Raw genomic sequence first — 27,294 nt, 5'->3', positions numbered from 1 at the left:
GCAAATCTACCATTTCAGTGTTTGACTTGCTATATTGTATTTACTTCGCCACCATGGCCTTTTTTGCCTTTACCTCCCTTATCTCACCTCATTTGCTCACATTGTATATAGACTTATTTTTCTACTGTATTATTGACTGTATGTTTGTTTTACTCCATGTGTAACTCTGTGTCGTTGTATCTGTCGAACTGCTTTGCTTTATCTTGGCCAGGTCGCAATTGTAAACGAGAACTTGTTCTCGACTTGCTTACCTGGTTAAATAAAGGTGAAATAAAATACATAAATAAACATTATAATGCTTGCATGAATATAATGATGAATATATGTTCCTACCGTTGTCAGCAAACAGCTGCATTACACATTACATGACAGCTGCAACCAATCTGGTTGACGACACTGGCTAGCTAATCAAAACCATTAGGATTGTTAGCTAGCATGCTAGTTACCCCGACTGCTACATCCAAAATAATTGTGTTTGCAACAATAACAGTCGAGTTTAATCTTAATGAATGTCTTAAACAACAGTCCACAGCCTGTTAGAAATAGAATCATTTATTATGAAATGTACAGGCAAAATGCAAATCACTACGGAATCTACTCAGATCTGGTTACACTTTTACATCCAGTTGAGCAGTGGCTCTCCCTGATGGAAATGTCCTTGCATCAGGCTCAACATCCACTTGAAGGCTCCAAGTTGGACTGTATAGCGCACCTGGATGGCACCACCAGGGGGAGCCATAAAGGGAATGTTGAACTGGATGCGTCCAGTAGCGCTGTAGAGTCCATCCCCATTCACCTCAGAGTTAAAGCTGCCTCACTAATTTCATCTGTCAAACAGGTAGGCCTACACTACTACAAAAAATAGTCTCCCACAAAAAGCCTTTGTGTTGTAAGTAAAGTTGAATTAAAATGAAGAGAGTTTAAATAAATTATGCCCACTCGAATTTGCTTACTTTCAGCACCATGAGCTGTCCATTTCTGATTGTGCCCCGGCTGTCGCTTCAAGTTCAAGTTCAAGTTACTTGAATCTGGCTTATTGTGATGACAATGTCCCACCCTGATCTGTTTCACCTGTCTTGGTGATTGTCTCCACCCACCTCCAGGCGTCTCCTGTTTTCCCCATTAGGTCCCAGTGTATTTATCCCTATGTTTCCTGTCTCTCTGTGAAAGTTTGTCTTGTTTTGCCAAGTCAACCAGCGTTTCTTCTAGTTCCTATTTTTCCCAGTCTCTGCTTTATCCTAGCCCTCCTGGTTTTGACCCTTGCCTGTCCTGATGCCGAATCCGCCTGCCTGACCACTCTGCCTGTCCTGACCTCGAGCCTGCCTATGCCCTGGTACTGTTTGGACTCTGACCTGGTTTATTAACTCTATCCTGACCTCGAGCCTGCCTATCCTCTGGTACTGTTTGGACTCTGACCTGGTTTATGAACTCTGTCCCCGACCTGCCTTTTGCCTACCTCTTTTGGTGTAATAAATATCGGAGCTCAACCATCTGCCTCCTGTATCTGCATTTGGGTCTCGCCTTGTGCCCTTATAGTCAATAACTCTGATAAATACATAATGGGAACAAAAAAAACATATATATATATTTAATTGAAATAACTTATAGCAGTAGCAAGCTATCATCTTCACACTCTCCTTCTCGAACTGAATATATGGGCTCCCCTGGCGCCGATAACATGGATGTCAGCCCGCTGTACTTCTCTGATTCAGAGGGGTTGGGCTAAATGCGTAAGACACATTTTGGTTAAATGCATTCCGTTTGTGCGGATAATGTGGAATTTTTTGGACTATGCCTAATCAAAAATAATTTTCGGGAAGAAGCCTTTGACTCTCCTCCTGAGCTGCCACCGTAGGCCTCCACATACAAAGGCTTTGATCAGTAAGAGCAGAGCAGCCCGGGGCTCAGGGTTGGACTATCCATTGCAGTGTGTAATGCATGGTTTTGTTTACACCATACCAGCAGTGCAAAAGACTCTGAAAGGAAGAACATTTTTACTTAGAAGTATACCTATAATCCTCTATTTTTCACCGAGCATATAGGCTATGGATCCATTGATTGAGACCACACTAAATAGCCTATAGACGCACTTGATATTGCGCACCCAGTAGAGAATCAGAGCTGAGGTGCAGCATCAGGCACACATCGACATATAGCCTAATAAGCAACTCATTTTAATTCTAGCAAATTAACAATTCAATTTTAATGTTGATCATATTCTACACTCTTCCATTGACCTCCATTCAAAAAATATCCACCTCCACTGGTCAACGCTGTATTTTTGAGAGAATTTGGGGCAGTCAGCACTGTCACCATACAACACAAATGTCTCCTAGCCTGCTTTCTGTCCCTAACACTAACACTAAAACTGAAACTAAATAATATAAACTAAATACAAATATTGTTATACAACTCATACTGATAAAAAACTAACAAATCAGGTCTGAATACGAACAAAGTAAACTGAATTTGAAAAACTAAATAAAAAAACTGATAGAAATGAAAACTAATATAACACAAAACTATAATAACCTTGGAGGGGATGGAGGATTTGCCTGTCTGAGTTGAGAGGGTTTGGGTGGAACCAGACGAGGACTTGGGCTGTTATCAATTTGGGAACATTTGCCATTTCTCATCCCTCCCACCTCTCCCTCTACCCCAGCATGGGCCCAGAGAACCAGGGATTGGTGTCTGTTTGTCTTCTTTCAGTGCTTTATCAGACCTGCAGGCTTCTCAGTGCCGTCCCCAGATTACAGAGCGGGGGGCGTGACTGACAGGCCTCGGACTAAGCTGTCCCTAGGGGGGTGAAGGGGTGGGGGGATTTGTGAAGGCTGCTCAGACTCATACTTCTCTTACAATTTTCTCTCCGGCAGGTCTCCGACTTGTCTGGGAGAGAGGAAGCCCTTTCTGCATAATTTAACGGATCTCTTCCCTCTCAGTCTCAATCTCTTTCTCTGCTGCTTCATGGTGGGTGCTGTAGCCCAGGTTCAACAGCTTGAATGTTTTGTCACAAGATATTAAAACATTTTATATTCTATGGTGACAATCTGAATACAGCTAAATTCCCATTTGAACAAAATACTCTAATATTTCGTATCAAACAAGCCAGAGACAACAGGTGCGTAAAAACATGAGCAATATGCACTTCAGCAAGATGACAGGATTCAGGACTGAGTCTGAGCATAATAAAATAGTGCTTACATCGTGGTCAATTATACAACAACAATGTTGGCTCCATCAAAAAATACATTTCAACCAGTTAGCCACACATTGTGTGATGCTATTCTAGACAAGACATCCACAGAGCAATATCCTTAATGTTTGTCTGTTGTCTCCGGCCTTGATCCCTCTGGAATTTAATCCATGACAAACGGTTTGGGGAAATGTTACATGGCAGGGCCTTACACAAAGTAGGGCAAAACAAGCATGCTCATCTTTTGTGAACAAAGCCTGAGAAGAGTGTCTGACATTCCACTGTAGCAGTGATATGGCTATTGCAGTAGACTAGATGGCGCTGGTGAGTACTGCAGCTGGAAGTCAGCCATAAGGAGCCTCCATCTGTCTGCTGGAGAAACCACCCAGCATGACAACAGAAAGTGTCAAAACACCCACGTTAACGGCTGCTTATAGGATTAAAGTCATGTCTTCATCAGGTGTCAATGACTCGTCCATGGTCCCCAAAGTAGTCGTCTGACAAAGATCCAGCTAAAGTGGAAAAAAGATCCAGTGGAATGGTATAGATATGAACTAAAGGCAACTGGAACAAAGACAGTACAGTATGAAGATAGGCAGAAACTGCTTCTCCAATAGAATTGTAGGCGATGTCATGGCGACGATGGCTAGCTAAGCTCATGCGTAGAAACACGCCATTGGGTCAAACGTCTCGTGCCAAACTGAGCATGAAAAGGCTGTCAAATCAAAGGCACTCCTTCAATATAAAATAGTTTTGGACGAAAACGTTAACGTGTCAGTTTGTTACTATGTACAACAAAACGGGGTTGGAGTAATAACATGGTCAACTACTTAAGACATTGGCTGGAGTCTAGGTTGTGCCTTTAGATTTTGAGAAAATGAACAAATAAGGAAGAATTCTTCACTTTACTCATTGACTTCTCAAAGCCCAAACCCCAGTCTGGTCTGTTTTGCAAGAGTTCCTGGAAGTCTCTCGGTATTGTGCCTCTGGGTTTAGAAACTCTGTGACTGGAATTTCAGTTTACTCCTGAATTTAGTGAATTGATATTGAACTGACCCAAACCTGGTATGTGTTGGCTTCTCCATTCTATAGTTTTGACAGGCATACAGATTAACCGTACATAACTGACATTATTTCATCAAATTGGATTAACATACTGTTATATAGTTGGTGTCCTTATAGAATGTGCAATATGCAAATGACAGTCAGTCATTTGAGGTATTCACTGGTGACACTTTATGCTCTGACTGTGAGCCTGTCAGATACAGCAGTTAGGAAAACAGTGTCCCCTGCTGGCAAAACCCATGACATGACAGCAGCCTGGCAGAGCTACAAGACTCCAACCCTAAACAACTATTCATCTATTGTACAGTTAATCCACAGTCCCACGCACATGCATCTTCATGTTATACATGTTTGCTAATATGTCAAACTAATATACTGTATCCCAGCCAGCATGATAAACTAGCTGTCTGAGGGTTGTGTGTATACAGTGCTTCTATCCAAACCAGACTCATGATCAAGCATCCCAAACTAACAGCTCCCTTGTGTCCATAAATAACGATAGAATAGCACACAACTCCACCAAGGAATGTGTGAGTGTATAGGACTTTAGATAGATCGTCCAATAGGTCTATAGCATTGCATTACGAACTGGCAGACAGCACCAAAATAATAATTACTTGGACACAGATACAGTGCCTTCATAAAGTATTCACACCACTTGCCTTTTTCCACATTTTGTGTTACAGCCTGAATTAGATTTGTTTTGTCACTGGCCTACACACAATACCCCATGATGTCAATGTGGAATTATGTTTACTTTATTTTTTCCCTAATTAACTAAAAATGAAAGCTGAAATGTCTAGAGTCAATAAGTAGTCAACTCTTTTGTTATGGCAAGCCAAAATATGTTTGCTCAAATAATAGTGTCAATTAGGTTAGTATTGTGGAGTAACAATGTTGTTGATCCATCCTCAGGTTTCTCCGATCACAGCCATTAAACTCTGTAACTATTTTAAAGTCACCTTTGGCCTCATGGTGAAATCCCTGAGTCGTTCCTCTCCGGCAACTGAGTTAGGAAGGAAGCCTGTATCTTTGTAGTGGCTTGGTGTATTGATACACCATCCAAAGTGTAATTAATAACTTCACCATGCTCAAAGGGATATTTAATTTTTTCATCTACCAATAGCTAACCTTATTTGCAGGGCATTGGAGAACCTCCCTGTTCTTTGTAGTTATATCTGTGTTTGGAATTCACTGCTTGACTGATGGACCTTACAGATAATTGTAAACAGAGTGAAAAGAAGGAAGCCTGTACATAATACAAATATTCCAAAACATACATCCTGTTTGCAATAAGGCACTAAAGTAATACTGTAAAACATGTGGCAAAGAAATTCACTTTTTGTCCTGAATTCAAAATGTTATGTCTGTGGCAAATTCAATAAATCAGAGTACCACTCTCCATATTTTCAAGCATAGTGGTGGCTGCATCATGTTATGGGTAGGTTTGTAAGGACTGGGGAGTTTTTCAGGATAAACAAAACAAAATGGAGCTAAAACACAGGCAAAATCAGAGGAAAACCTGGTTTCCAGATACCGAGAGATTCATTTACCTTCCAGCAGGACAATAACCTAAAACACAAGGCCAAATCTACACTGAAGTTGCTTACCAAGAAGACATTGCATGTTCCTGAGTGCACTAGTTACAATTGACTTAAATCTGCTTGAAAATTTAAAGACCTGAAAATGGTTGTCTAGCAATGATTAATAACCAATTTGACCGAGCTTAGAGAATTTTGAAAACAATGAGCAAAAGTAATTTACCCAGAAAGACACACAAATTGAATCGCAACCAAAGGTGATCGTAAAATGTATTGACTCAGGATGTTGAATAGTTATCTATTCAAGAGTGTTTTATTTTTCATTAATCTTTTACAACCGTTTGAATTTTTCTTCAACTTTGACCAGGCATTTTGTGTAAATCGTTGACAAAAACTGACAATTAAATCCATTTTAATCGCACTTTGTAAGAACAATCTGCGTGAATACTTTTAGAAGTCACTATGAGCAATGAAAACAGGGCCAATTCCTCTTAATTGTTTTGTCTTTATTACACATTAAATAGGAGTGGTGAGATTCATGGCACAAAAAAAAAAAGACAGATTTGGGATCAGATCACCACTCTAAACAGTGACCAAAGAGAGCGCTCTATGGATGTGTTCAACAGTGGTCATTCACTCCCCTAGACCTGGACCCAGTCACTCTCCCAAGTCCCATCATACACAAAAGAGATAGTACTGAAAACTCCATTAAAGCAACATTCATTTAGACACACCAAAGAAATTAAGCACAATTTACAAAAATGTGCACCTTTCAGTATAACAACTATACAAAAAGGTTGTTAAAATACGATCCAGGTATAAATGCTACTTCTTTTTCAGAAATCAGCAGTTGGCACGCAAAATAAAAGGGAGGGGGAACATTTTGGTAGAATTACTTTTTGTGATACAGTATTGTTAACAAAATGGCATCCCATAATCAAAAATGTGCTAACAGTTCATATCTAACTTTAGGAACAAAGAGGAGGTAATAAAATTGGGCCAAAAAAGCATAAATCCTAAATAAATGTATTGTATATTATGTTTCACTTTAGAATCTCATTCCCCTCAAACAGCAGAGTTTGTAGCAGTTGAACAGCCGTGGCAAAGAAGCCTAATGCAGTCTCGGCTCACATGTATCCCACAGCTATCTGACTGAAGCACCCGATGCAAGCACAAAAGGCAATGTGTAAGAAGCCTCAAGGTAAAACCCTGGTTTTAAGGTTGTGAAATAACGCTGAAAAAACAACTTTTCCGTGTTTTTATAAATTAACACGTTTTTTCCCTCTAAAAATGAATTTAATGGTAATTGCCTCATTTACAGACATCAGCTCCAGTTACATCACAAGGAAGCAACAACCTTTGTAAGGAATACATTTGACAAAGATTATTGGACTGGACCAGTCATTTCACTTGAAACACAGCCCAGCAAAACCCACTCAACACCTTCCCACCCAAGCTCTAACCCAAAAAAATCTAACTTCACGAGGAAGAATGAGAGATTTATATGAACAATAGATTTTTGAACACTCTTTGCATGACAACGATTCTACGAGGGTGCATCTTTTGTGGAAATAAAACAAAACAAAAAAATTGAGAAAGGAAGATCTGTAGTAGGACAAAAAAAAAGGCCTTTAAGATTTTCTTTGCCTAATCTAGCCAATCCAAAAATAGGAAAGTATGTTTATGGCAGCAATAAGTACAGAGGCTTGGGGAAATGTGCAAGGCATATTCTGTTCGGATCTGATGGGGTATCTTATGTCTCGCAACTCACTATTCTTTAAGACAGTTCACCTGAATAACACATATACATCATTAGATTACTTGGTTTAAAGTTTAGGTTTCATTTAGGCCTGCTATTTGTTTGCACACAAAACAATTTGGATGTTACGCTGTAACAAGGAAGCCCCAATCTTGATTTACTGGTTGATTAACTAACAGGTAAAATGTGTTACTTGAATGGGAAAGGTTTGTCTTTCAAAAACACAGAACACGACACAAAATACACCAATCCTGCGGAGATGAGGGGAATTTCATCACCCAAACAAGATCTCTTGATGAACAATTAACTCATCTTTTAAAACGTTCATGATAAAACTACAGGAGACACTGGATTGTGTAGAGGCGTTTGTATAAGCAACATGCGGTGCCACTGAGCAACACAACATGAGCTGCATGTCCTCTTCAACACTACTGAGAATCTTGCTGTTCTGATACCGATGCTTCATACCTGGAGCGTTTCAGTTGTTGAAAAGGTTTCCCACCATTTAACAACTGGTTTCTACCTAAAAGATCAGATCAGGTTTGGTGAATATAGATCGACTTGAGGCCCGAAACACTATAAAAGACTATGTGGCCCAACTGGACAGGAGCTCCTCGTTCCTGGCCTTAGTGGCTGTATCAGTATCGTACAGTATTAGTATCACGGTGCCATTCCCCATTGACTAGTAAGAACACATTGCATGCAAAAATGAAAGTCCTGTAGGCAGGAAATCACTACCCACAAATGACAAAAAAGCATTAACAGAATACAACTTAATTAAAATGGCTAACCAGGACATTTTTTAAAACTAGATACAGTAGTAAAGTTCACATGCATGCTTCAAGTACAGCATGACATTATTGAATCATATCTAGGAGTTTAAAGTCGGAGGATGGGCATTATTACACACAGTGGCCGGGACATTTGGAATTTCCCCCAATCAAGTGTTGGTCCTGCCTCCCAGTTGTTACTCCTTGTCCAATGGAATGGGATTCAACTATTTGGCGCCCCATACTGTTAAGAGCATCTCATGCTCTCCAGCAGAGGGAAAATAAGCTTTTTAGGCTTGCTTTTTCTGTTGTCCAAAATTTCCTACAGTTATGAACTTGGCTGTTGAATAAAGTCCTTTCGTTTTACTGTCTACCATCTCCTAATTGATAATCAACCTATTGGACCAACACTTCTGGGCAACTGGCACTAAACAGAAAGTAAAGCTTATTGGTTTCAAAATAAGAGAAAAGGGCAGAAAAATAGGGTTCATTTCCATATTCAGTATTTTGGGTGCTAAGATAAAGAGGCTAATAATTTAGCGTAATGTACAAAAATGTATTACTTGAACTGTTTTAACACTTTTTTTTTGTCTATTTTGAAAAGGGGGCTGGTCATTATTCACATGAGTATACACTTTGTCTTGGACTTCTTTTTCTTCTTCTTGCCCTCCTTGCTCATCTTCTCCTTGTGTTTTCGGATTTCCCGCACTAATGTGTAAAATGCATCATCCACACCCTGGGGAAAAGAAAAGAAAAGTTAAGGTTTGTTTTGAAAACTCTTTTCAAAAACCCTTATGTTCTCATCCGTGACTAACATGAAAGCTTGGCCAGATGCAAATGTCTGAAATGGCACCCCTATTCCCCAATATATTGCACTACCTTTGACTATATAGGGAATAGGGTGACAATTTCAGTGTACACGCCTAGTACGTAGACTAGCATGCGTTACAAAACTTGCGTTACAAATGTGCTCATTGCATATTGATTCGTTGGTAGATGGATTTGTGGCATGAGCTGGCCCAGCAGACAACAGCAAGGACAATGGCTACATTAATGATGCCAAAGAGAGGCAGGGACCAGAAATAACCAGGTCTTTGTCATTCACTGAGCACAACATTGTCACCTATTGTATCAGAGAGGAAACCAAAGTCATTTCAGATTGTGAGATAGAAAGAACAAGACAGCGAAAGAGAGAAAGACAGAAACAAAGGACGTTATGTGTGACAATCAATGCACACAGTTGCCCCAGGACTTCAGTGGAACATCTCCGTGCTGTCCTCTTATTAATCACACTTCCTTAGTCACCATTCCAAGACTTCATTTCGGCCAAGATTATCACAATCGCCATCGGTTACACAGATCCAATCTTACCTGCTCCCTCGTCCCTCACCACTGATTTGTCTCAGTCGAGCAGATTACAAAATTATCATCACCCACGATAGTATAAACATACCCCACACAGAGATACAGATACCACAGGAGGAGAAACTAAGATGGACGCCTGGTTTCAAGGAGACCCCACAGCAGATCCCAGGAGGTTAGCTTAAATAGGGATGAATCCCACCCACCAAGCAGCAAACATTACCACTTTCCCTGCTCGGTATCACACGGACGACACCCTCCCACACACCACAAATACACACCTGACGAACGTGAGGGAGGGAGCGCGGATGATACACACTTACCCCTTTCACATCACAACACACTTTTTAAGCTTGACGCAGCGCGGGGTCTTTTCTTCCTTGCTGAGCTTTTTCAGCCGGTACAGCCTGATCTCCCGTACCAGACTGTAAAAGGCATCCTCCACTCTCTGCAGTGCGAAACACAGCTCTCCTCAGTTAGGGGATAAAGGGACACTGTTGACCCCTCAGTGTTCAGGGATAAAGGGACACTACGTGGACTGCGTTTCCTCACAGTGTTTGAAAACATTAGGAACACCTGCTATTTCCATGACAGACTAACCAGGTGAATACAGGTGAAATCGATGATCCCTTATTTACCACCTTTGAGACAATTGAGACATGGATTGTCTACGTGTGCCATTCAGATGGTGAATGGGCAAGACAAATGTTTTAAGTGCCTTTGAACAGGGTATGGTAGTATGTGCCAGGCGCACCGGTTTGAGTGTGTCAAGAAATGCAATGCTGCTGGGGTTCACACTCAACAGTATTCTGTGTGTATCAAGAATGGTCCACCACCCAAACTGTGGAAAAAAGCATTGGAGTCAACATGAGCCAGCATCCCTGTGGAACGCTTGACAACTTGTAGAGTCCATGCCCTGATTGAGGCCATTCTGAGGGCAAAGGTGGGTGCAACTCAGTGTTAGGAAGGTGATCCTAATGTTTTGTACACTCAGTGTATTGACATTCTATGTCAACTAAGCCTACATTTAGCTGTATAGGGCTGATGTATAAATCTGAGGATGCATTTTTTTTTAAACAGTTTAAAACAATGAATCATTTAACCTCACAGGGGAATGACAGGTACAAACGTGTGTGTATTATGTGTGATTTCAGTACAAGAGCAACACCAGGAAGCCGGGCGATTCAACCATGGGAGGAGTGAGCTGGAAGAGACCAATCAGCGGCCCCAGAAGGAGTTGTGATTGGACCGATGCAAAAAGAGCAGAAGGTTCACCGACTGACAAATCGCCACATACATCACAGCACCAGCCAGACACGCACCACTGAAGCCAAGCCAGCAGCCACATAATCAAACAGACAATAGTGCACCATACAGCACACAATCATTTCCCACTGTCCATTAAGCATGATGATTATCACACCGCCACAAAACAATTACCGACAATTTCCCCTCTGTCGTGACGATTCAGTGACAAAGATTGACTGATTTGTTGATTAAAACAATGCCAGATCGATTATGGAGTCTCTAATGGTGAAAGAAAGACACATTTCCAAGACAGAGGAGCATGCACGGACACAACAATTCATAAATCAATAATTCAATTAAGCAAAGGGACTTTAATTATGTACAGTACATTATCCGACACGTTTCCAAGCACCATTTAGAAACAGAGCACATATAACCATTGATACCAACGCAAATCAAAAAGGCAGCTCGGGAGTCAAAAGAGGACCACAGCATTTTGTGAGATTGAAGTGGCCATGATTGTAAAATGCCATCGCAAGGACACCTGACACAGCTGGTAAGAAGTAATCTTGCTACAATAAAGAAAATTGATCTGTGGAGAAAATGGTTGAATGGCTGCTGTGTTCACGCCAGCAAATACCCTCGAAGCGTCAAGCTACAAGGGCTCGATTTACTAAGGTGCAAAGTTACACCCGGTGCAAAGTTAGGACCGTTTTTTTTCTCTCCCCCAAGATGAAATGGAACAAAAATATTAAATAAAAGGTTGTGAGACATTAAGGTGAGGCACACATTTCAGCTTATTAAAAGTTATCCCACATAAAAAAAATTAAACGAGTAAACTTTTCAACTGTTTTAGTAATCTGTCTCAAATCTGTATTTAACTAGATATGGAGTAAAGCTAATGTAGCCGTGAAATGCAGACTGAATCACGCTACATTTCACTTTATTGAATTCAGTCTGGATTTCCAGGCTAGCCAATAGCAGTCATGTTAAAAACCAAGGTCATAGTTCCTGTTTGAGCCATGGCTGTGTCCGCACAGCCCACTAGAGCTTGCTGTCTCCGTCCCTCACCTGTCTGGTTTTTGCCGAGGTCTCGATGAAGGGGATGCCGTAGCTGCGCGCCAAGTCCTGAGCCTGTTTGGTGTCCACCGTCCGGGACGGCAGGTCACACTTGTTTCCCACCAGCACCATGGGCACGTCTTCCGAGTCTTTCACCCGCTTGATCTGCTCTCTGGTGAACAAAGATGACAGGGAAGGCAATGGTTAAATACCAGTGAAATGCTTTGGTCATCCAAAGTATGGAATGGACTCCTTTTTGAGGTTATTGATTTCACACACAACCTGGTTAAAGGGTTGGTGAAAGAGTGGATGTTGGCTTTGACACAGTTGACACAACTGTGTCTGCTTGGAAACAGATACAACTACAGTCCGCTGGTTTAACTATAGTCCGGCTTACCGCCATCAGTGCAATCGGCAGTAGAACTTCAGATGTTGTGGCAGAACCTAGCTCACCTATAGTGGTGGATGTCCTCGAAGGACTTGGTGTTGTTGATGGCAAAGACACAGAGGAAGCCCTCCCCTGTCCTCATGTACTGGTCCCTCATGGCGCTGTACTCCTCCTGACCTGCAGTGTCCAGGATGTCCAGCAGACACGTCTCCCCGTCAATCACCACCTGCTTCCTGTATGAGTCCTGAAGGAGGGAGAGAGAAAGAGAGAGATGGGTGGTTCAGGACTGGACACCTATGAATGAGCACATATTCATAGGTGTTCAGTCTACCCGACTAGGGCTCTGAAATCCTCTATGTAACTATATGGTCATAGAATGCTCATCTGACAAAGTTCCAAAGGAAATACAACAGTATTGGAATGAAAGAGAATGGATGGGATGACCAGGTAAGTGAGACTATATGTGCACTAGGGAAGACATGCATTCAGTCTTCAAGCAGTCATAAATTGATTAGCTTTCTGAGTAATCATTTTGGACATGTCAAACTTCATCACGTAGCCACCTACAAATGTCAAACTAACTGAATGACACCATGTTGCAGATATTATAGTCATACATTCAAATAACAGAATCAGGAGCACATTTTTACTTGCATTAACACACAATTTCTTTGCATATTCTGATTACAGTTACTTTTCACACAGCTCTGAGCAGTCCTCTGTGCAGGCGGAGCAGCAGACACAAAAATTGTACACAACTCTTTTTTTTCAAAGGAACTTTTCTTCCTGACTCCCAGGAAAGCCTTGTAGTAAAAGACTTGTACTGAAACAACTTTTTACCTCGATGGTGGGGTCATATTCATCCACAAAGTGGTTCTGGATGAGCTGGATGGTGAGCGCGCTCTTGCCCACACCTCCTGCCCCCACCACCACCAGCTTGTATTCGGTCATCGTTCACCTGTGGGACAGAAGATACAGGAATACAGTCAGTGAATATAAAAATAAACATTTCATGAGCTAGACACCAACTATCGACTCAACAAGAAAGTCACATATATAGGGTTGCAGAATTCCAGTATCCTTCCAAAAATGCCCATGTTTTCCAGTTGGAGGATTCCTGGAATCAGGAAACTGGGAGGTAAATCCACCAACAGGGAATTCTCCACCTGGGATTTTTTTTGCCACACACACACACACACACACACACACACACACACACACTAAAGCTGATATTAACTATTTCCTCACAGCCATCTGGTCAAGTTGTATTCATTCCTTATCAGTTAAGCTACTCTAACGTGCTTGTGTGCACAGAGCCCGCCAAATGCAAAATTAGATTTTGTCCCGATTGTCTCCACATTGCCTTTCATTTGCAACAATGACCATCCTGTGTGTCTAGAGCTGCAGGGAATGCATACAATCACAGATCTCTGTGGATACAGGAATGTTTACATTCTATTCAATTTCATCCTGCGATGTCAGAGAAAATGGAACGAGAGGACCTAATGTCCTCTACTATTTTATCATAACATAGTTTGAAATGGGCTTATCAACAAGAAGGAGACGATATGTAAAACCATGAAAGTGATTTTTGGAATTCTGCAAAGATAGGGTAATTTACACAGACTATTACATTGATATTGTAGGACACAAGCAAGGTTCTCCCACATAAAATGATGACTTATCATTAATTAACATCGTTTGAACAGAATTTACTGTTACAATTCCCTCAAAAATCATCCCCATAAATGTTGCTCGTAAATCTTCCTGTATCACGAGCTGTAACACAAATTCAATAGTCAGTTGTGAGTAACAGCTATACAATGGGATCTGGCAGTAGACACACATGATGTTACTTTACGACCCCAGAAGTATCAAGCAACAGGGAGGCACACAGTGCTATCCAGACAGTTATGTTTCAAAATGTTTTTTTTTTTTAAACACTTGTTCTCAGTTGAGGCTGACATTTAACTCAATGAGTAGCATCTCAAAATACAAAAGGAAATAGAATCACCAAATCACCTAGTAATTTCTGATTAAAAAAAAAAAAACATACCAACAAAATAGACTGTCCAATCGATGATACGAATCACGGATGCTATATTAGACAATCAGTGCTGAACACAACACGACTGTACAGTATGTCAACAACACTGTACATTATGTCCGATACCCAGCACCTATGATCCAAATGAGAGCTAGGAGCTGAGCACTGGTACCTTTGTTATGGAATTGTATTATTATATAATGAAAAATCGTTGTCCACATTTAATTTTCCTCGGCCAAAACCACAAGCAAGTAACAGAATTGATACTCGGACGTCTTACTTTAAAATCCATCAACAAAAACCATTGATTTCAAAAGTTGAAGAAAACATACAGCTCTATGCACAAGGACTACTTTACAATTTACACAGAGCATTTCACAAAAACATTTACTGGAAGAACTGTGTAGATGCAAAGTTTGGTAACAGAATTACGATGTAATTTCCCTGATCATTTTTATGTGATGATGTTTTCCAAAAACATAAATATCTTCAACGTAATTAAGATTCAAATATGTCCGTAGAAAGAGTGGGGTGTCAGCTATGACATGATACAATATTTGTTACAGTTAGGGTAACGGAATAACATCATGGGTCCCTGATCTGTACTATACAGAAATGCATAATGTATATGATTGTCATTCTCTTCATGGTGATGCATCCTGAATAGGTACACAAAAAGGTAGAAATATGCTAAATCATCCTTTCATATCCTGGCTATTATTGTAATGAGCTCCGCCCCCAAAACAAGACCATATTTGGTTGAAATCAGACCGGACCAAACCTGAACGTCTACGTTTCACAATTTCGGACATTACAGTACAGCACAGAAGAGCACAGTACAGGACATCACAGAAGAGCTCAGTACAGTACAGCACAGAAGAGCACAGTACAGGACATCACAGAAGAGCACAGTACATCACATCACAGAAGAGCTCAGTACAGGACATCACAGAAGAGCTCAGTACAGTACATCACAGAAGAGCACAGTACAGGACATCACAGAAGAGCACAGTACATCACAGAAGAGCACAGTACAGGACATCACAGAAGAGCACAGTACATCACAGAAGAGCTCAGTACAGGACATCACAGTAGAGTTCAGTACAGTACATGAATTATACAGTATGTACTCTACCTTTATTCACTATACTGTGCAATCTTGTGAAACAGAAGTTTATGATTGGTTCAGATTTGGTCCGTTCACAAATCATGGACGTCTATGTTTGTACCAAATCAAGGCCAGTCAGAAACCAAAAAACAAACTCTGTGGACATCCAAATCAAGGCCAGGGCGGACTGACCAAATTTAAACTACGTTTCAAAGTCCATGGATGTCCGGTGTCAGTCTGCGTGGATACTAGTTACAATAAATGGAAAGAGGGGCTCATGGGTATTGATCAGTAAGAGCCGGGAGAAGTAACCCACTGAGTCAAGGGGTTCTTCATTTGTACTATTTTCTACATTGTAGAATAATAGTGAAGACATCAAAACTATGAAATAACACAAATGGAATCATGAATTAACAACAAAAATGTGTTCATATAAAATATATTTAGAATTTGAGATTCTTCAAAGTTGCCACCCTTTGCCTTGACGACAGCTTTGCACACTCTGTGCATTCTCTCAACCGGCTACATGAGGGTCAGTCAATGCAGAACATTTCAAGAAATCTGAAAGTTTCTTCAAGTGCAGTCACAAAAACCATCAAGGCTATGATGAAAGTGGCGCTCATGAGAACTGCCACAGGAAAGGAAGACCCAGAGTTACCTCTGCTGCAGAGAGTAAGTTCATTAGATTTACCAGCCTCAGAAAAACGGCAATTAACTGAACCTCAGTTTGCCGCCCAAATAAATGCTTCTCAGAGTTCAAGTAACAAACATCAACTGTTCGGAGGAGACTGCATGAAATCAGGCCTTCATGGTCAAATTACTGCAAAGAAACCACTACTAAAGGACACCAATAAGAAAAAGACACTTGCTTGGGCCAAGAAACATGAGCAATGGACATTAGACCGGTGGAAATCTGTCCTTTGGTCTGATGAGTCCAAATTTGAGATTTCTGTTTTCCAACCTACGTGTCTTTGTGAGACGTAGAGTAGGTGAACTGATATTCTCAACATGTGCGGTTCCCACCGTGAAGCATGGAGGTGGTGGTGTGATGGTGCTTTGCTGGTGACACTGTCTGATTTATTTAGAAATCAAGGCACGATTAATCAGCTTGGTGACTACAGCATTCTGCAGTGACACGCCATCCCATTTGGTTTGCGCTTAGTGGGACTATCATTTGTTTTCAACAGGACGATGAAAAATGAAGAAAAACCCTTAAATGAGTAGGTGTGTCCAAACTTTAGACTGATACTATATAAGGCAGAGGATGACTATTTGAAGAATCTCAAATATAAAATAATATATTTTGATTAACAATTTTTTTGGTTACTACATGATTCCATAGGTGTTATTTCATAGTTTTGATGTCGTCACTATTATTTTGCAATGTAGAAAATATTACAAATAAAGAAAAACCCTTGAGTATGAGTAGGTGTTCTAAAGTTTTGTCCGGTAGTGTATGAGGGCGAGCGAGTGAGGGCTTGTTCAGACTGTTTTCACCCTCTCACTTTGACCAGAAAGAGAAAATAAACAGTATGCCAGAGCATAACAGTATGCCAGTGGAAGGGAGGACAGTAGCACAACTGTGGTTTGTGACTACTATGATTTCACATTGTAGCCAATTCAATTGCAGTAAACTCAGTTACAGATTTCTGTAAATCTGTTAGATTTGCCATCAGAATTACAAGTTTTAATCACTTAATTCATAAACATTGATTTCAGTAAAAACCCTAACTCATTGGTAGGTCTACCTTTACTTGTTACTTCTGTGAACTTTCATTATCTTCCCTCCTATTGAATGAGAGAAATTAGAAAATATCTTAAAGATGTTTTTTTTTTGTAATGGAATTACAAAGCAATGTTTCTTAAACTTAATGGCAAATAATTTCTCCATTACTAAATATACAGTTGAATTCAGAAGTTTACATACACTTAGGTTGGAGTCATTAAAACTCATTTTTCAACCACTCCACAAATTTCTTGTTAAAAAACTATAGTTTTGGCAAGTCAGTTAGGACATCTACTTTGTGCATGACACAAGTAATTTTTCCAACAATTGTTTACAGACAGATTATTTCACTTGTAATTTTATACTTATAAACATATAATATAATTCACAGTTCCAGTGGGTCAGAAGTTTACACTAAGTTGACTGTGCCTTTAAACAGCTTGGAGAATTCCAGAAAATTATGTCATGGCTTTAGAAGCTTCTGATAGGCTAATTGACAAAATTGTGATGGATCACCTGTGGGTGTATTTAAAGGACTACCTTCAAACGCAGTGCCTCTTTGCTTGACATCATGGTAAAAATCAAAAGAAATCAGCCAAGACCTTAGAAAAACAAATGTAGACCTCCAAAAATCTGGTTCATCCTTGGGAGGAATTTCCAAACACCTGAAGGTACCACGTTCATCTGTACAAACAATAGCACGCAAGTATAAACACCTTGAGACCACACAGCCGTCATACCGCTCAGGAAGGAGACGCGTTCTGTCTCCTAGAGATGAACGTACTTTGGTGCGAAAAGTGCAAATCAATCCCAGAACAACAGCAAAGGACCTTGTGAAGATGCTGGAGGAAACAGGTACAAAAGTATCTATATTCACAGTAAAAACGAGTCCTATATTGACATAACCTGAAAGGCCGCTCAACAAGGAAGAAGCCACTGTTCCAAAACCGCCATAAAAAAAAGACTACGGTTTGCAAATGCACATGGGGACAAAGATCATACTTTTTGGAGAACTGTCCTCTGGTCTGATGAAACAAAAATAGAACTGTTTGGCCATAATGACCAACATTGTTTGGATTTAAAACCAGCATCATGTTGTGGGGGTACTTTGCTGCAGGAGGAGCTGGTGCACTTCACAAAATAGATGGCATCATGAGAAAGGAAAATTACGTGGATATATTGAAGCAACACCAAAACATTTTTCAGGAAGTTGAAGCTTTGTCGCAAATGGGTCTTCCAAATGGACAATGACTGCAAGCATACTTCCAAAATTGTGGCAAAATGGCTTAAGGACAACAAAGTCAAGGTATTGGAGTGGCCATCACAAAGCCCTGACCTCAAACTTATAGAAAATGTGGTGGCAGAATTCAAAAAGCCTATGCGAGCAAGGAGGCCTGACTCAGTTACACCAGTTCAACAGCAGTCCCGAGAAAACACACCTTAGAAAAAGCCGTTTTGTTGGCCACTGTTTAAAGCGGATCAAAGCTTTCTACTTTCTCAACACCACAAAATGTGTGAATTGCACCATTTTAAAACCAGAGCTCTTAGCAGCAGCATGGTTTATGCATAGTGCTCACTAATGGTGTTGAAGGCCTAGGAGAAACTGGGGCTAAATGTAACACGTCAGGTGTAACAGGTGTAACAGCCTACATTATATTCACAGTACATGATCCTTGGCTGAGTTCCAGTGGAATGTTTTTTTGGAGACCTTCAAGCCATCAATATGTTGCTAACTAGCAACGAGATCATGTTTTAGAGTGTGTGATCTAGCTAATGATTAGCCCACTGGGGTAAATGCAGATGTGCAACCCTATGCTGCATCAGTTGTGCTACAGCAGGTGACAATCCTTATTGCCTAAGGGCACACCTGCCTGATAATATGAACCAACATGTTAATGGGTTCATTTCTGGAGGGTGGAAATTATATATGTTTGATGACAGCATCATTTAATTTTCATTCATTTCGGAGTAATGTCCTTTTAAAAATTCACCAGAATTGACCTTCTCAAAGTCATTCTACAGCAAAAAATCATTGTAGGTCCCTCTGTGCTCTGTAGTATGCAGTGATATGTGCTTTTGACAGTATATATATTGTTTAGGCTAGTATATTATATCAAAGTTAGTGTTTCATCACCTTTTTCAAACTTACCTAAGGTCTACACTCATTTCTGTACTCCCTCGTAAAGGCCTACTATTCCTATTGTAAATGCCATTATGATCCTAATCATCATCAGAAACTATGGCCTACAGTGTGAATAGGATGAATAAAGATTAATTGTGACTAAGCAATTCTCCCACTGACCTAAAATTATTGTACAGTAGGCCTAATAACTAGGCAACCATGCTTGCAATGTTGATGCAATATTGTCAACCCATTTCATATCCTTATGCTGCAGGAAATAGAAAGCTTGTTCATGATTGGCTAGTCATGACACATGTACGGTAATTACAAGTCATCAACAAAGTTGTCAAGCCCAATCAAGCACCTCTCCATTAGTTTTCTGTTTACAAGTTACTGTAAAATACATGCCAATATTGTAGGAAAGTATTGTGAAAGAGTAGACAAATAGCCTATAAAAAAAAGCCACTGTGTCCATTTTGTGCAGCTTGCCTATTGGCATAATCTGATGTTAGACAAACAGCCATTTTCATTGGTCGTCAACCAAGGCCTAATACTAGCTACTATTGGCATGTATTTAGTGTCTTGGTGAGAAAAAAAAAGAAAAAAAAAATTCACCACATTTTACCATTCTGTCATAAAGAGCACATGTAAAGAAATATATCTATATTCCCATTTTAAGAGGAGATATAACAAAATGACTACAGTGAGTGTCTAAGTGCCAAATAAAGTAGCATGGTTGACCGTAACCAATTCATAGACACCAATTATAGACACCAGACGCTCGTTCTGAACGTTAAAACGCATTGCTCGCGGTACGGTTTTGGAATCCTAAGGACCATATTTTTCCTACCAACGAAAAATAATAACAAAAGGTTCAAATTACTACACACCTTTATAGGGTTGATGTTACAGCTCTTGCTTACCGAAAACATAGGGGGCCATCTATGCTAATTAGCTATCTAGAGTGCCCCGAACACCTGTGAGCGTAACTGTTGGCACGCACAGCATATAGTCTGTGCAAAACTGCTACGGTAACTGCATCTGTTCTATTTGAAAGATTCTTTCTCACTGATATAAAAGACAAGGCGCATATTAGCATGTTTCTAAAACCGTTTCGCAAGCTATGATTATTGACGTTTCTAAACGTTAAAACAGTAAATTGTAGTTCACATGCAGCCAACCGTGGGCGAAGCGAACTGCTGAAAATCCTACCGATAAGAAGAGTTTGAGAGCTCGGTTGACAACTTCATCTTAAATCAGCCATGAATACTCTTGTGACAGGGGGAATGGAAGCTTGTTGTACGCAAGCTCCACAAAATGTTTTAAATTGTTAAAACATTTCTAGACTGTCTATCAAGGTAAAAGGGTTGACGTGTTATGCTTGACCTGCTCAGTTTTCCACCACAAAACACCAGAAAAATGCCAAAGAGTAAAACCAGCTCAGCCGCTATTACACTGATTACATCTTCAATTCTCTTGTTTTTTTAAAGGAATAGTTTTTCCATATTAACAGTTAACGTAACAGTGTTGACCTTAAAATTGACATAGTGATTCATATAAGGTACAAAAACTAACATTAATGTCAAAGCAACAAAATAACTAAACATAATGATGGTGAAATCTTGGAGAAGTGTTTGGGTTAATTGTGTTAATCTTTCTACAAGTCATGATGCATCGAAGAACATGTCAAAATGCTGAAATGTCTTTATTCACATTAAAAATCTAATTTATATAATCGTCCATGTGGTCTATATTAAAAAAGGGCACCATTTAATAACAGGCCTTTGAAATTAAATATTTGTGGCCAATTTTTTTTTAAAAAATCCAATATCAAAAGGGACGCAAGAGGCACTCATTTCGTGGAAGGACCCAATTATTTAAATAATACCTGTACATGTGAACTGATGAGTACAACCTTAGATTGGCCTACACCCTAATATTACAACTGTATAAAGTCGAGTTGCCTGTAGCCTACAATAACTGGAGTAGGTCCACAATTATAGAGAAGACTAGCATATGCAGATCCCATAACTGTTAATGAACTAGGATTGTCTTGTGCAAATTTCTTTAGCACAATGGATTGAATGCTATGCGTAAACCCGGTAGAACCTGCAGCATTCATGGGAGAGCAGATGAGTTTGAAGCCGCCATAAATACCGCATAGGTCTGCGCATTAAAGGGCCAGACATTAGGTTTAACAATTGGGCGTAGTTTGTATTAACGATACTTTTAGCTGCAATTGCACAGGAAATTATGAAATCATTCCAGGCCCAACCCTCAAATTAAGATATAGGCGAGAGGACACAATGTCGCCCCTTATCCATTGTGTAAATTGATACAAGTGTAGTGATCTTTCCAATTGTTTTACCTATAGCGTGTGGAGTTCCGCGTCCGAAGTAGCGACCAAATAAGAAGTCAAGCAGATAATCCTCCTTTTTCACACGATCTCTGCATTTCCTACTTTACACTGAAACGGCCGCATTTGTGTAAATGTATCTTCTTTTAAAAAAGCAGACAAAAGTAAGGGCATTAATCGATTTAACTTTCCATTTGATACAGCGTTTGGCCTGCTACTCTCGATTCAGCTGAGGTTGGCCTGACGCGAATATGGGCGGATACCGGGTGCAGCGTCGTACAGTTTACCCAGAAAGCAAAGCAGGGGATTTCAACTGGTTTCGGTGATATCACTACACTAGTTTGGCAATAAACGTTATAAAGACGCTCACTTGTTCTCCACCCAATTCACTTTTAGTTTACCTTAATATATTGTTCTGGTGGATGCTTGTGTTGGTAGACTGTGTTTTGAAACGTTTTGGGTCGATGTGTTTTTCACAGATAGGACTGTGATATCTGCGCACAAATACATCGATCATTATGACAGTGTGAATTGAATTATTCTATCTAGCATCAATATTTCAAGACCTGTCTCTGGGAATAGATAGCCCTCTTCTTCCCAGTGAAGCGGGTACAACAACGGATGAGGGGGGGACCACTATATATAGGCTCTAAATATAACTGGAATGTACTGTAGGGACGTCATTCCCAAGCAAGGAAATGATTTGGCGATCCCTTTGTCAGTTTTCCTCGGCTTTCACTGGTATACCTTCAGCGCTGAATATGTGCATATAAATAGAAAGTGGGGGGGATACAGTACAGTAAGCCCTGTGGTAGAATCAAACAGTTAACGTTAGGCTCAGGGAGGCCAAACAAAGAGACGGTAACCAATTCACACAAGTATACATTTGCATTAGAACAAAATTACGCATGTGCGTTACAACTATGCAGTTTTATGTTTATTTTTTTTGTGTGGGTGTCAGACCGGGGCAGCATTGCGCAAAACAGCTATGGACAGATCCATACCCCTCGCTTCTTGTTACAATTCAAACAATGTATATTCTCAATTATTTTTAGTGACCAGCGCTTTGTCATACAACTAAATGTATCTGAAAAAACTATTTTAGGCACCTAGCCAAGATTAATCATCTTGATACTAATTACATAGTTATCAAATAGTACACCAATCTGGATACAGTATCCTGCTCACACTTAGTCATTAAAAAATAAATATAATTAAAATGTGAATTTCATATTTAAGTTAGAGGATACAAAGTTTGAGTTTCAGCACTCTCAACCCCTCTGAGAAAAATAATATAACATATCAAATGGATGGACTGAAGCATTTAGACTGGGTTTAGATGGAGCCACGAGGGGTCAGTAGGTATCCATTTATGAGCTCGCAAACAATGCCATTGCCAATGCTCCATCAGCTGTTTTCATTCAGTCTTGTGTGGCATAAAGTATGCTCTGTGCATATTTATTGCTTTATGCTGTAGATTGATATTGAAAACGGTTTGTGGTAGGGATACTTTAAGTTGCTCTTAAATCTATGTATCTACATTGTAGTTACATGAGCAGATATAGTGTAAGTAGCCTCACGTGGTACAGGAGACATCTTGATTTATGTTTTCTTATCCTCTTCATTTTACATGCTGGAAATGCCACTGTCTGTAAATTCGCGATTTTCTCTCAAATGAATGGTCCACTCAATGACAGAGAAAATACACTATTTTATTTTTTTGGAATCCTGAGTATGAGGCATGCATTAATCCAATATAAACATGATCAAAACTGTGATGTTTTGCTAAATGACCTTCACTGATCCCATAGTAGACCAAGGGTCTCTAACAATGATTTATATATACACTAGATCAAATCAAATGTAATTTGTCACATGCTTCGTAAACAACAGGTGTAGACTAACAGTGAAATTAACAATTGGAATAAATACACAGTGATTAACAAATAACAATAAAAAAGTACATATCATGTCTGTAAAGATAAGATTAATGTTCACCACCAGTCACCTAGCTATTTTCCAGTTAAAAGTCTATATGCAGACTACCACAGACGTTCACTGGAACATTCAACTGTTTGTTAATTAGAACATGTAACTTGCCATCTTGACTGACTGACTGACTCAACCCAATGCCGCAGTAAATCAGTGCCTCCATTGCAGACTTTCAAGTGTCTTCTGTCTTGGTCAATAAAATGATGCTGAAAGCTACGCAGATAACTGATTAACTCTCAAGATACTTGTTTACTCATAGAGATTATGATGAGGCTCAAAATCAACTGCAGACTTGAATTGTAATGTCCCCAGACTGCATGAATCATAGACTTATATTTAATATCATATGAATACATGAATATGATTACATTTGACAATTTAGTCACTTAGCAGACACTCTTATAAAGAGTGACTTACATTTAGTGCATTCATCTTAAAATGGCTAGGTGAGACAACCACATATCACAGTCGGGTCGTTTTATGTCATTTCAGCAAGCCATGACACCAACCACTTCAGATTGTTCTGAAATCTTTTCTGTAGTTAGAAACAGATACGATAAGAATTGCGGAAACATTATTTTGTTGATATATAATAGGATCCTTGAAAAATATCATTAATTACAATTAAATTGGTCAATTTAATTTATAGGATTCATATAATGTTCAATAATTATAGTACCTAACATCCAATTTTGACCAAACTTTTTTTCTAACAATGACTAAGACATGAGTAAGACATGAGTAAGACATGAGTAAGACATGAGGAATCTAAAGAAGTGTTCAAAAGCCAGGCATAGTCCACCCAAATGACATATTGGTTTTCTTACCCTGTATGCAGACTATGGACCAGGTGTGACTTTCTTACCCTGTATGCAGACTATGGACCAGCTATGACAGCAGCACCCCATGCTTTGGTTTTGTTTACCTGACCACTGTTTCAAATGCTACATTTTTTGCATATGTGTCACAAATCCAATGTAATTTAAAGGTACCTATATTAGCATTCAGCACTTCATATCCAAATCATATACAAGTAACATCATTGAGTTACACAATACATTTTTCAGACACTTTAAGATGATTTGGACATGAAGCTTGAAAATGCTAATATCAATACCATTGACTTGCTTTGGGTTTGTGACACAAATTATGAAAAGTTAACATTTGAAACAGTGGACAGATAAACAAAACTAAAGCATGGGTTGCTGTCATACCATGTCCAGAGACTGCTTACAGGGTGAGCGTCATCCGCATAGCAATGACAGGAGAGATTATGTGAGGATATGACGGAGCTGAGTGACTTGGTTTATAGAGAAAAGAGGAGAGGGCTTAGAATGGAGACCTTGGAGACACCAGTAGTGAGAGCATGTGGTGCAGACACAGATTCTCTCCACGTCACCTGGTAGGAGCGACCTGTCAGGTAGGATGCAATCCAGCCCTGAGAGGGTAGAGAGGAGGATCTGATGGTTCATGCTGTCGAAGGCAGTGGATAGATCTAGGAGGATGAGAACAGAGGAGAGCCTGCTTGAGACAGAGGCGAACAGTCTCAGTTGAGTTAGCTTCAAACCTCTTCTCTCTACACACCAACCCACTCAGCTCTGTCATATCCTAACATGGTCTCTCCTATCATTGCTATGTGGATGACACTCAACTACTTTTCTCCTTCCCCCCTTCTGACACCCAGGTGGCAACACACATCTCTGTGTGCCTGGCAGGCATCTCAGCTTGGATGTTGGCCCACCACCTCAAGCTACATTTCGACAAGACAGCGCTACTCTTCGTCCCAGGGAAGGCCTGCCTGTTCTATCCCAGTTGAGAACTCAACTCACAGAGTGCAAAGAACCTTAGCATGACCCATGACAACATTCTCGTTCTCGGCAAACATCAAAGCGGTCACTTGCCTGCAGGTTCATGCTCTACAACATCCGTAGAGTACGACCTTTCTTCACACACAAAGCGGCGCAAGTCCTAATCCATGAACTTGTCATCTCCCGTCTGGACTACTGCAACTCTCTGTTGGGTGGGTTTTCCGCTTCTGCCATCAAACCCCTGCAACTTATCCAGAACGCTGCAGCCCGCCTGGTGTTGAATCTTCCCAAGGTCTCCCATGGTAACGAGAGAGTTGGTCATAGACAGCACACACAATTGTTTTGGAAAGAAAAGAAAGAAGGGATGCTGGTCCATAGTTTTTTTTTTATGTCAAAGGGGTCGAGTGTTGGTTTCTTGACTGTGACTATCTTAAAGTCAGATGGGACGCAGCCAGTGGTCAGGGATGAGGTGATGTGGGAAGTGAGGAATTGGAGAAGGTCTCCAGATAGTCTGGAGGAGGGGATGGGGTCAATTGGGCAGGTTTTTAACCCAAACATCTAAATGTTTTTAATATATACTACAAATAATGTTGTTAATCTGTGTGTGTATATTCTGTATTAAAGAACAATGTAGCCTACCCTACCTGAATGTCACCATATGGTGCCTACTCAAGTAGGCTACCCAACCACTTTCAGGAATTCCACTCCTTTAGGTGAGTAGGCCCTGTTCTACAGTGTATTGCAGCTTTAAAATGGTCCACAATGCCTTGCGGTGTCCCAGTTCCGATGCAATGTATTTACAAGCAAGAGTAATGAAATAGGCAGAGGGCGATTTTCCGCAGCGTGTTGGTCCGACCCCAAGGGCTAGCGCAGAGACGGCGCAGCGAAAAACTTTCAGCCATGGATATTTCAATGCACCTAATTTTCTTTTGATGCCGTTCTCTTTGCTATGGACCGTATCACTTTGTCGCAGTTCATATAAGTGATTTGTAGGCTTGCCCCGAGAAAATGTCACATTTGCAGATTCCATTACTCAACAGCATCTATTTTTCCTAAACTTCAGTCCGGCTACAGAAGAGTGGGGGAACTTCTGTTGTTTTTTCGGCACCAAGCCTACAACACGAAGGTAAGGTTACGTTTGTAGTTTCCCTGCTAATGTTAAGATGTTAACGTTACACTGTATCTTAACTAACCCTTTACAACAGTATCCCAGGTGTAGTAATCGGCAATAGCAGGCGGCAGTGATAATGGAACAATTATTATCAGGCTGCATAGTGGAACAGTTGTGCCCGTTACAATATCGCGGGTTCTTTCTCGCGGTGAATACTATCACACTTTTAAAACAAGAGCGGAACATTTCAGAGCCATTTGCCACACTTGTTTACTATGTGGCCCATATCTTTTACATCAACACATGCATTGGATCTCTACCTGAGAATAGCCCATAGCCTATGGTTTTATGACATGTTTATAAACATGTAATAATGGTTGATAATGGCTACATTGTGTCTCATGATGTCTGTAAAACATTGCACCGTTTCCACTTTTCAACACAGCATTTCCTCTGTGTATAGCCTATTTCCCACTCATAATTAAGCTAAACACTATTTAATATACCTATAGGGCTATTGTTTATGTTTATATTTCCAGTTACCCACTCTACCATTAGAGACTGAAAATACCTGTAGAGTAGGTCACTCCAATATGTTTGGCATAATGATGTATTAGAGCAGTAGTAGAATGCAAATGG

General features: G+C 40.1%; 2 protein-coding genes across 5 annotated transcripts in view; one reads left to right on the top strand and one right to left on the bottom strand.

Moving 5' to 3' along the window:
- Positions 1-6,288: 6,288 nt before the first annotated feature.
- Positions 6,289-22,026, bottom strand: LOC118401106 (GTPase KRas). Of its 2 annotated transcripts, XM_035798344.2 has the most exons (6): positions 21,757-22,026; positions 13,226-13,343; positions 12,451-12,629; positions 12,010-12,169; positions 10,014-10,138; positions 6,289-9,064 (listed from the first exon to the last, which is right to left on the bottom strand). In XM_035798344.2, exons 2-5 carry the CDS (start codon positions 13,334-13,336, stop codon positions 10,019-10,021), a joined length of 570 nt encoding a protein of 189 aa, XP_035654237.1. In that variant the 5' UTR covers positions 13,337-13,343; positions 21,757-22,026; the 3' UTR covers positions 6,289-9,064; positions 10,014-10,018. The 2 variants fall into 2 exon arrangements, with proteins under 2 accessions (XP_035654237.1, XP_035654238.1); XM_035798345.2 differs by lacking the exon at positions 10,014-10,138 and having other exon boundaries at positions 21,757-22,021.
- Positions 22,027-26,339: 4,313 nt separating this feature from the next.
- LOC118401105 (ras association domain-containing protein 8-like) overlaps positions 26,340-27,294 on the top strand; it is a 36,540-nt gene continuing 35,585 nt past the window's right edge. For 2 of the 3 annotated variants that reach the window (XM_035798341.2, XM_035798342.2), the window contains exon 1: positions 26,343-26,670. The gene's annotated coding sequence lies outside the window, so the exon portion shown is untranslated. Of the gene's footprint in view, positions 26,671-27,294 lie in introns of all 3 variants that reach the window. The other variant, XM_035798343.2, reaches the window with a different exon arrangement.

The sequence above is a fragment of the Oncorhynchus keta genome, chromosome 22 (assembly GCF_023373465.1).
Source record: "Oncorhynchus keta strain PuntledgeMale-10-30-2019 chromosome 22, Oket_V2, whole genome shotgun sequence".
Classification (NCBI taxonomy): domain Eukaryota; kingdom Metazoa; phylum Chordata; class Actinopteri; order Salmoniformes; family Salmonidae; genus Oncorhynchus; species Oncorhynchus keta.
This window is presented reverse-complemented; position numbering and strand designations above follow the sequence as displayed.

Coding starts and splice junctions, on each gene's coding strand:
- LOC118401106 (XM_035798344.2), bottom strand. CDS start 13,336: ATGACCGAATACAAGCTGGTGGTGGTGGGGGCAGGAGGTGTGGGCAAG. Junction 12,630..13,225: donor AATATGACCCCACCATCGAG/GTAAAAAGTTGT, acceptor TCCCTCCTTCAG/GACTCATACAGGAAGCAGGT. Junction 12,170..12,450: donor GAGGACATCCACCACTATAG/GTGAGCTAGGTT, acceptor TTTGTTCACCAG/AGAGCAGATCAAGCGGGTGA.